At 46.5% G+C, this 10,982-nt stretch overlaps 1 protein-coding gene across 3 annotated transcripts in view; it reads left to right on the top strand.

Annotated features, from left to right (window-relative positions):
- Positions 1-504: 504 nt before the first annotated feature.
- Positions 505-10,982, top strand: part of FBXW10B (F-box and WD repeat domain containing 10B) — a 35,652-nt gene continuing 25,174 nt past the window's right edge. For all 3 annotated transcript variants that reach the window (XR_012154787.2, XR_012154786.2, XM_073310601.2), the window contains exons 1-5: positions 505-1,199; positions 3,461-3,643; positions 3,901-4,119; positions 4,221-4,348; positions 9,632-9,754. Coding sequence is in view for 1 of the 3 variants with exons in the window: in XM_073310601.2 (XP_073166702.2) it covers positions 683-1,199; positions 3,461-3,643; positions 3,901-4,119; positions 4,221-4,348; positions 9,632-9,754 (1,170 nt within the window). In the remaining 2 variants the exon portion in view is untranslated. The remainder of the gene's footprint in view (positions 1,200-3,460; positions 3,644-3,900; positions 4,120-4,220; positions 4,349-9,631; positions 9,755-10,982) is intronic.

Below are 10,982 nucleotides of genomic sequence, written 5' to 3'. Positions count from 1 at the left end.
CCAGTTTCAGGCTAAAACCCATCAACCCCAATAAAAAGCTTTCAAAACAAAACCTCAAGAATATAATAATTACATGAGATATATGCCCCCCAAATACCTGTATCAAAACTATGCAGAAAAAAAATCCTGCTTCTTATCTTCCTTTTTTGGATCTAATTGCCAGGACTACGCGACTTTTGAGGGGACCAGTATTTGAATCAATTCTAATAAAACCTAGATTTTTCAAACCCTTAATGAGGCAGAATTTCCTTAGACATAAATACTGACAATAAAATAATAATAATTAATAATAAAGACCTGCAAACTAGACACCTTTGGTACAAATCCAAGCTAAGGATAGTCTAATTTTTCATATCACCCCATTAATGTCTTGATACTGGAGCATCATGGATATTACAATCTATACGGTATAGTAGTTGCTACGATATTTTGTTCATACAAATTCTAGGAGGTTTACGGTAACAACTGTGTCTCCTAGGAGTTCTGGACAATAAAAGACAAGAGTTCTACAAACAGCAGCGTGTGATGTGGCTACTTCTTCCATCGCAGGGTTCAGCCAGTTTCTTAGTGTTATTTTTATAATGTCACAGGATGGACGCGGACAATTAAAGAGCAGGTTATGTTTCTCTGTTTTTCCCACTGCCCAGCTCAGTGCCCTGTTTTCTGAATTGGATCGGAGACGATGAAAGAGACCTCAAAGGACCTGGAGAGCCTGGAATACAGGCTGGACTCTGCTCCTGTTCTGCGGTGTGAGAAGAAAACAGATTTAGTGCCTGTTTGCCAAATTTGTGAGACATGTGTCTTGGCTTGGAGGGTCTTCTCTACCAAAGAGTGGTTCCTGCGGGCCAGCGATGTCTCCCAAAGGAAGTTCCTGGCGGGGATCGTGAAGCGATTCAACAGCCTGGATTTGCTAAACTATGCTGAGAAAGTCCTGCAGACCTCCCACGGGAAGGATTTCACTTTCAGCCGGTCCCGAACCAGCTTCAAAGAAGACACGACCACATCTGCTTCTGACTGGACTTTGAATACAGCAGTGCTAGAGCAAGCCATGTTGGAGACCTGGAGGTGGTTCAAAACCAGTTCCTACTGGACTAAAGCAAACTACACTCTGCTCTTGTTTCAGATGTGTAACCCTAAGTTACTGTTTATGGCTGCTAGCCTGGTCAGAGAACAGAGCGCCAGCTCAAAAACAGAAACAGGTAAACGGATTTCAGAGGTAAACAGAGAAACATGCTGGGTGACAGGAGAGATTGATCCCTGGCTTTCAAGATTAACCAAGGAGAGAGGATAAAGTCAAAGGGTCAGATTCTGATTCCCTGCCACTGTGTGATACTTTACTGTACAAATAGCCGTGTCAGGCCAGATCTTCAGCAGGTGTAAATCAGTGTAGTTCCATTGTCTGCCACTTTACACCACTGAATTCACAGAGGCCACTTGCAGAGTATGGTACTAACTCACTACGAGTAATGGAGGCAAAACCTGTCCTCAAGCTGCTATTCAGTTACCTGTGTTTTTTTAAAAACTAGTGGTGCAAATGCTCTTACTGGAGTTAAGTACAAGTTTGGAAATGTAATGACCATAGGACAGATTTTCAAATAGGGTTTTATTTTACTTTTCAATGAGCATAGGTAAGAAAGTAAATACCTGTCCAGATCCTCCCTCATCTGGTGTAAACTGGTGTAGCTGCATTAACTCCAGTGGAGCTCCCTGGATTTACACCAGCTGGTTATCTGGTCCATGAACTTTAATTTAGATAGAACAGAAGCTCTAGCAGCAAACTTTGCTACATCCAGTGAAATCAGATCTACTCTTGAGTTTTACTGGTGTTGTGTTTGTTTGTTTCCCTTCTGCTTCCTTTTTCTAGCTCACATTAGTGATACTGAAAGGACAATTGCTTTAACTTATTATCACTTTATTTGGGACTGGAAGGCAATGGGGTTTTCCAGGATTCCCCCCTCTGTTTGAATCCCTTCCTTTGCTTTCCTATTCTCCATGCCCTGCATCACAGAGAAATGACCTTTTCTCTGGCACATCATTGCTTTTGTAATTATTAATATTTGGTTGCATCTGGTTATTAAGAGATTTAGGGTACATCTACACAGCAAAACAAACAAAATCTTGTGGCAGCGAGTCTCAGAGCCCAGGTCAAACTGACTTGGGCTCATGCTATAGGGCTAAAACCAGCAGTGTAGGTGTTCCCACTCGGGCTGGAGCCCAGGCTCTGTGCATTTCATCCACGCTATGACAGCTCAGCCCTGGGACTTGTTTGTGATCCTTCCTCTCCAGGAAACAAGCTGTTGTTTGCAGAGTGTGGTTCTGTTCAGCATGTGAGAGGCAGGGACAGAGGTACCAGGCCATTTGGGAATATATGCACCTGCATCAAATGAAACCACCAGAGACTCTGGGGAGTTTGGATTGTTGCAGTTTGACTGTGAATTATTTTCTTGTGCCAATACCAAAAGCCTGTGTTTCTCCTGATAATGCTCTCTCCACGCACTCACTCCCAGCACAGGATTTCTTACATCAGGTCAGATGAAGTGGGTGTGAGTAACACAAGCATATAATATCTGAGGGTCTAGTTCAGTGTCTTCAAACATGGAATCTTGCAGCTAGGAGTGGGCAATACTGATGCTTCAGAGGGTGGAGGAAAGAAACCCAGAATACACCTTGCCAATTGTGATGTGCGATACATGGAGCTCGAGGTGGGATTCCTTCCGGTCCCCCTGCAGTGATCAGCTAGCCCCCTGATGCTTGATCTCTGACTGTTCTTCCCTTAGGCATGCCTGTCACCTTAGATGATGAAGTGACTGGGCCAGCAACACAAGGCATAACAGCTGAAGAGCAAAGCACAGTTGTTTGTAGATATTGTTCATAGCTGTATTTATATCACAAACCTTCTGGTTAACTTTTATATCCGCTAAGAACTTTCCCCTCCCTGATCCTTCCTGTCTCCAAGCACAGGGAGCAATTGGTGATGGGCAGTAGCAGAATACAAGCTGAAGGAGGAAAAAGCAACCCTGGCAATGGGCAGACAGAGCCAGATGGGATTCAGTCCTGGCAGGAGTCCTGACCCAGGTTTACCTCCAAGCAACCAGGACTCCCTCACATAGCCAGCCCATAGGAACTGGATGGGGTATATATGTGTGGGAACATGGTAACTGTCTGAAAGAGATGAATACCCAGAGAAGAGAGGAATTGTATAGGGTGGTCTGGGACAAGTACAACTAGCAATAACGGGGTGAAATAATTTCCTAATATGAGGTCTACTGTGCAAAAGACTTCCAGGTGAAATGGTGGAGACAGAAATACTCAAGTCCTTAAAACCCTGAAGGAACCAATCCTATACTAGCAAGGAGAATGGGGCAGATAACCTAACAGGTCCCTTTCATCTCTACCTCTGTGACCCCATGATTTAGCTCTGTTTGATTTGATTGCTCCTATGCTTGTGCAATTCTTTCAGAGGACGAGGAAGACAAATTCACTGTGGCCTTCACTGAGACCCAAAGCAGCTTTAAGCTACAGGAACACACAAAATCCAGCTCCCAGGTGCAATTGCAACCCACATCTCAATCCTTCCTGACTTCTTCCACAGCCCTAGAAAGTGGGGTCTCATCAGAAGGAACCAGCCAGTTTAGTGAAACAGGTACTAAAACAAAAGGAGCTAATGTGGGGTGTTACCTAAGATACTTCGAAAGCCAAGAGTGGAAGGGGTGGGCTATTTTTCCTGAGGTACCTTCAGCTACCGTAGAACTCAGAGTGCTGAAAATATCCCAGGGAACTGCGGGGTAATGAGAAATTCAGGGGAGCAGGTTTGGTAGCTAATAACTGATATTATGAATATACCCCAAGGCACAGGCTCTCCTGGGAGTCCTTAACGTGCTATTGATTCTGCTGCCCCAGGCATAGGTGCCCAAGGGCAGATACCGTGCTTCTGGCCCAGAAACCTGGCGCACATCTATTGTGCGAGAGCTGTGTCAGAGGATGAGGATACATCCACCGTGTCTTCAATCGACCCAGCCCTCGCCGTTGTCCCTGCATCTTTCCAGTCAGCCTCCAGTGTCAACAAGTACAAGGACTTCATCCGCTGCCTGCCAACCCACCTGTCCAAGTATATCCTGGGTATGGCCTCTCTTCCTTCCCAAGCACAGCTGCCCCATGGGCACATCAATGCTGTACAACCATAGCTTGCGGCTAACCAGTTTGTCCTTGTAATTCCTCAGGGTTTCTGGATACAAAGAGCCTGAACAGGTGCACTTCTGTGAGCCACCACTGGGCTTTCCTGGTCAAAGAGGTCAAGCAGGAACATCTGTCGCATAGCCTAGTCCTGGAAGAGATCGTGTACTTGCAGGTACTGTGCCTTGGCGTTTGCCTTGCATTCTGCCATCTGGCTCTTACAGTATAGATCCTTTGCCCCTCAGACCCCAAGCCAATAGATGGGAGGGTCCAACATGCCTCAGAGCCCTGGGGATGTTCCTCCCAGTTTCACCCTGTTGTATTCTTCCTTACTCTCCAGAGCCAGGCTGGGTTACATCCCACCTTCAGAAGTGGAAACGCCTTTACTGGTCCTTTGAGATTCTGCCACTTCTGAGCAGGGGCTTATCAGCAAGATTGGTACCAAAGATTTTAGTCACAGATGAGAGCATAACGATATGCTGAATTTTAGTGCCCTGCAAGGGGATGCAGAGCTGTTCTACTGACTCCCTGAGGCAACCCAGACCAGGTGGATCTAAGGAGATCCACTCAGGAACATAAAAGTGCTGAGAGCCTCTGAGTGGGAAGAGAAAGCTAGAGGCATGTACAGAAGGTCCTGAAGGGGAAAGCACTAAGAACCAGAAACGTGGGCTAAAGGCATACATCTGTAAGTGCAGTCCTGCCACAGGGCTTAAGTTAAGAATAGAGGCAAATCCCAGGAAAGGACAACTTTTAGGATTATACTCCATGATGCATGTTGTGTGAGGGAGATTAGCATGGAAACACACTCCCTTCACACTGATACCCAAGCTATGCTTGATGAAAAGTTCACTTACACAGGCAGCAAACCTAAGGTGAGTATTAGGTGAGCCCAAGCTGATACAGATACGTTTTGGGGCTCTGCCCCCTTAGTGGGTTTGGTTGGGAGCCCTACATACCTTTATGGATTTGACTCCAAATTTTGGCTGAACAGGGCAGCTTGGGATGAGATTTACCTTGGGATGTAGGATTTGTTTGACTCCCGAAGCAAGGAGGTGGGGAAACTGAAAATATATGCATGAATTCCAGGAACAAAGAATCACTCAGTGTGTCTTCCTGGCTGTGATAAACCCCACACCAATCAGAGGGAATCAGAGCAGGAACGAGACAGGCAGGCAGCCCCTTCTACATGGGTATGGAAACATACTGCTGTCCCACACATCACATACGCTCCCGCAATCAGGGCGTTGGTGTGTGGTGGGTCTCTATCCTTCCAGTCTAGAAGGACTGAACGGCGGACTTCAGCACCACTGCCTAACAATCTGGAGATGACGGTGTTCTGTGATGCTAGACACACTTTCCCTCCTCTCCTCTCTCAGTCTCAGACCTCTGCTTGGTGGCTGATGATAGTAGTTTTCACCTTGCTCTTCCCTAGGACAGAACAGCCTTGAGTCTCCTAGTCTGCTGACCAACTTATGCTAGGGAGCTGACGTCAGCCTGCAAGCCATTATCAATAGACCTTCATGATGATGTGGGATCAGTGCTTACTTTGTAATGAAAAAGGTGCCGGGGTTCAAGCAATTTTTTTTTTTTTTTACATTCGTAATCGATGCAGCAAGGCCAGAGGTGCCGGGGCTGCGAACTGCCAAGCCCAGAGGTGCCAGGGCTCAGCCCTGGTACAAATTAAGCACTGTGTGGGATGCCTGGAATATATGTTGGCCCTGAGCAGTTTACTATATGGCATTATTTGATCAGTGACTGGCGAATGCTTTATTAAAGTCTCCAGCAAACATCTTGCCAAGTTGCAATAGCGATTGTCCTCTTGCGTGAGCTGACTTTAGTTTTGTTAATGTGAATGGCCCTGTAACAGCGTTCACTCACTGCAAGAGTGCCTCCTCCTGGCCAGGCATGGCATAGCAGCTTTCTTCCCATATGGTGCCCTCTGCAAATGGGTACTCTGTTGCTGTAGTGGTTTCTCCTCCCTGAATTCACAGTGTTCCATCTTCATGACTCAGCCCTCTGTCTAGATCACTATATGGCAGGGGTGGGCAAACGTTTTGGGCTGAGGGCCACATCTGGGTGGGGAAATTGTATGCAGGGCTGGGGGCAGGGCGTTGGGGTGCAGGAGGGAGTGCGGGCTGTGGGAGGGGCTGTGGGAGGAACAGGTTCAGGGCAAGGGATTGGGGCAGAGGAGGGGTGCAGGGTGTATGAGGGGGCTCAGGGAAGGGGGTTGGGGTGCAGGAGGGGTGCAGAGTGCAGGAGGGAGCTCAAGGCAGGGGTGTAGGAGGGGTGCGGACTGTAGGAGGGAGCTCAGGGCAGGGAGTTGGGGTGAACGAGGGGTACAGGGTGCAGCAGGGGGCTCAGGGTACAGGAGGGGTTCCAGCTCCGGCCTGGCACCGCTTACCTAAAGTGGCTCTGGGGTGGCAGAGGGGAGCTCCGGGGCCAGGGCACGCTCCCTGCATGCCTGCCCTGGCCCCACGCCATGTCGCTCTGGGAAGTGGCCGGCACCATGTCCCTGCGCAGCCCCTGGGGGAGAGGGAGGCACAGGGCCCTGTCCACTGCCCTTGCCACACCTCCAGGTACATCCCCCAAAGCTCCCATTGGCCACGGTTCCCCGTTCCCTGCCAATGGGAGCTGTGGGGGGTGGTGCCTGGAGGCAAGGGCAATGCACGGAGCCCTCTGCCTCCCCACCCCAGTGGCCCCAGGGATGTGGTGCTGGCTGCTTTGGAGAGCGGCGCGGGTCCTGCGGCACCACCGGCGTCAGGGGGCCAATCCCAAGGATCCAAAGCCCTGAGGGGCCGGATCCAGCCCATGGGCCGTAGGTTGTCCACCCCTGCTATATGGTATCAAAGTTTCAGTGGACCAGCTGTCCAGCTGGCATCTGCAACAGTCTTGTGCCACTTCCTAGGAACTGGGAGGGGAATCTAGGCCCACCCTGTCCTCTGGGTTCCAGCCTGGGGACCCTTTAACCAGCAGCCAAGATCTATACAATCCCCTTCCTTGCTGAGGTTTCCCTGGGCTTCTTCCTATCTTACCTTATCTGGCTTTCTTTCCCTTGCAACTCCTCTGAGGTTGTCCCTGCTTCTATGGCTAGAGTCCCAGGAGTTATTCTCCCACTTGGGTTTCCCCCTCTCCCTCTCTCTGCTCCCAGAGAGTGACTGCAGACTCTCCCCCTGCAGCCTCCTACTACTCCAAAGTTCCTCCCTTTAAAAATCTATCCCCACTCCTCACCTTCATCTGCAATTAGTGTTTGTAAGTCCCTGGGCCTCCCCTCAGGTGCAACTGGGAAGATCTGAGCCACCTTAACCTTTCAAGGCTGGTGTGGGGTGAACATCTCAACACAGAGCCCTTGGAGTCTTCTCAGTCTGGTTAGTTACTTTCCTGTAGCCCAACTGCTCTGTCAATCACCACCCTCTTCTGGTTAAAAAAGTATTGGTGGACCCAGCAACCCCCAAAGTTGTTGGAAGCAGATTTGCTTTCAAGTTTGGCAGCTCTGGCACATCTCCATGAAAAGTACCAGGCTCCTGGTTTATATTAGAGCTGGTGGAAAAACACCAACTGCTTTTCACAGGAAATTTTTTAAAATTATGGGGTTTTAATTTCTCATAAAAATCTTGGTTTCGGGTTGTCAGAGTCCCTCCCCACTTTGAACTCTGGGGTACAGATGTGGGGACCCATATGAAAGACCCCCTAAGCTTATATTCCACCACCTTAGGTTAAAAACTTCCCCAAGGCACAAATTCCTTTCCTTGTCCTTGGACGGTATTTCTTCCACCACCAAGTGATTTAAACAGACATTCAGGGAGGGGCTACTTGGAGCCCTTCCCCCCCCCAAATATCCCCCCAAGCTTCTTCACCCCCTTTCCTGGGGAGGTTTGAGAATAATATAGCAACCAATAGCTTAACAAGGTGAGCACAGACCAAACCCTTGGGTTTTTAGGACACTAAAAACCAATCAGGTTATTAAAAGAACTTTATTATAAAGAAAAAAGTAAAAGAAGCATCTCTGTAAAATCAGGATGGAAGGTAATTTTATAGGGTAATAAAAAGATTTAAAACACAGAGGATTCCCCTCTAGGCTCAATTTCAAAGTTACAAAACAGGAATAAACCCCCCTCTAAGCATAGGGAAAATTCACAAGCTAAAACAAAAGATAATCTAACACATTTCCTTGCTTTACTTACAATTTTTGTAATCTTAGATGCTTATTTCAGGTAGAGTTTTAGGAGAGGTTTTTTTTCCTGTCTGGTCCCTCTCTCTGTCCCAGGAGAGTACTAAACAAAAGAGCACAAACAAAATCTCCCCCCCACAGATTTGAAAGTGTCTTCTTTTCCCATTCGTCATTCTGGTCAGGTGCCAACTATGTTAATTGAACTGATTAACCCCTTACAGGTAAGTGATTCTGTACCTCTGGCCAGGAGGGATTTGATGTTACTGCATACATAAAGGTTGTTACCCTTCCCTTTATATTTAGGACATGGGTTTTCCCCATTTCTCTCTATTTTTCCAGTGGCAAATAGGGAAAAGGGGAAAAAAGAGGGAGCAGCAAAGAGGAAGGGAGAGAAAGGGGGGAAATGAATGGGAAAAAACAATTTGGAAAGTAATAAAAAAAATTTACAGGATTTTTTTAATGCAAAAAAAAAAAGAAAAAAGGCCAAAATGGTTGAAAAATATTTGATGGAAAAGTTTCAACCAGCTGTAGTGAATACATCCAGCCAGATTCTGCTCCCTTTTCACATCTCACTCTGGTGCCTTCATCTAATACTTTGTATTTTGGTTCTATCACATGCACAAAAAATGCAAATTCTCACCCCACATGGTGATAATTCATTTCAGGTTGAATCACAAATATTTGGGTTTCAAACAATTCAGCTGTTTTGCAATGCTTCCTCCTCTCTGGTAAGGTCATGTTCCTGTGTGTTGTGCCGTATGTATCTACAATTCCGTTGCTGGAGAGCTGCACCTTTAAATAGGCAACAGGGCTGTGAGACAACTGCTCTCAAATAAAGAAGTGTTAGTTGTTATTTAGCAATGACATTTCACCAGAATTGATTTGGAAAAAATGACTGTGACCACTAATCACAGCCCCTGGTGATAAAGGCATCATGCTCAGCTCCAAGTAAAAACATCTCAGTGAAAACTCCGGCAGTGTGTCTTGCTGTCTATCCCATTTATATCTCCTGAGAACCTATAAATAAACATGTGCACAGCAAGACCTGAGGCCCAACACTACAATAACAAACTGGGGTGTGAGTACCAGCTCTGAGGAGCAACCCTACCAGAACAAATCAGTGTATGCAGCCCAATGTGCTTAAGAAACTCATCAATAACAAACCAGCGCATGCAGCTCAGCCTTCGTGTACAAGAGCTCACAGAAGTGAATGTAGTTCTGAACTGAAGAAAATAAGCGCTGCTTGCTATTCCCTCTTGCTGTACATTTGGCCTTTGATGTTTATTCCAGGGGTCGTGTCCTAGGGGAGCATTTCCCAGCTATGCTAAAATGACCATCGTTGTAATTCCAAGGATAACCAAAGATGGAGAGATCATCCCAGCAAGAAGCCACAGATGGAAACGCAGAGGAAAGGTATGTCGCAGGTATATCCAAAGGGCCTTTCAGGGTAAGTGAGAGCAGCCCCTTATGGATCTTGGGAAGCAGAATCATAGAAAAGTAGGGCTGGAAGGGACCTTGAGAGGTCATCTAGTCCTACCCCCAACACTGAAACAGGATTAAGTTCTGCTAGAGCATCCCTAACAGATTTTTGTCTAACCCATTCTTAAAAACCTCCAGTGACAGGGATTCCACAACCTCTCTTGGCAACCTGTTCCAATGCTTAATGATCCTGATAGTTAGAAAGTTTTCATAATATCTAACCTAAATCTCCCTTGTTGCAAACTAAGCCAATCACTTCTTGTCCTGCCCTTGGTGGACATGGAGAACGTCCTCTTTATTACAACCTTCTCATATATGAAGACTGTTATTGGGTACCCTCTCAATCTGCTCTTCTCTGGACTACACATGCTCAGCTCTTTCAACCTTTCCTCATAGTTCAGGTTTTCTAAACCTTTTATCATCCTTGTCGCTCTCCTCTGGACTCTCTACCATCTCTCCACATCTTTCTTAATGTGTGGCGCCCAGGACTGGACACATCCTCTAGCTGAGACCTCACCAGTGTTGAATAGAACAGAACAATTACCTCCCGTGACTTGCATTTGATACTCCTATTAATACATCCCAGCATGATATTTCTCTTTTTCACAACAGCATAACATTTTTGACTCATATTCAGTTTGTGATCCACTATAACCCCCAGATTCTTTTCTGCAGTGTCACTGCCTAGCCAGTTATTCCCCAATTCATAGAAATCATAGAAATGTAGGGCTGGAAGGGACCCCGAGAGGTCATCAAATCCAACCCCCTGTCTGAAGCAGGATTAAGTAAACCTAGACAATCCCAGACAGCTATTTGTCCAACCCGTTCTTAAAAGCCTCCAGTGATGGGGATTCCACAATCTCCCTTGGGAACCCGTTCTGGAGTTTAGCCACCCTTAGAGTTAGAAAGACTTTCCTAATACCTAACCTAAATCTCCCCTGCTACAGAATAAGCCCATTACTTCTTGTCCTACCTTCAGTGGACATGGAGATCAATTGACCATCATCCTCTTTATAATAACCCTTAATGTATTTGAAGACTATCATCATTAAGTTGTGTATTTAATTTTTCCTTCCTAAGTGTAATATTTTGCACTTTCCTTTATTGATTTTCATCTTATTGGTTTCAGACCAATTCTCCAATTTATCAAGATCATTTTGAA

This window comes from Lepidochelys kempii, chromosome 14 (assembly GCF_965140285.1).
Source record: "Lepidochelys kempii isolate rLepKem1 chromosome 14, rLepKem1.hap1, whole genome shotgun sequence".
Classification (NCBI taxonomy): Eukaryota; Metazoa; Chordata; order Testudines; family Cheloniidae; genus Lepidochelys; species Lepidochelys kempii.
The sequence above is the reverse complement of the archived record's forward strand: the minus strand, read 5'-3'. Positions and strand labels throughout refer to the sequence as shown.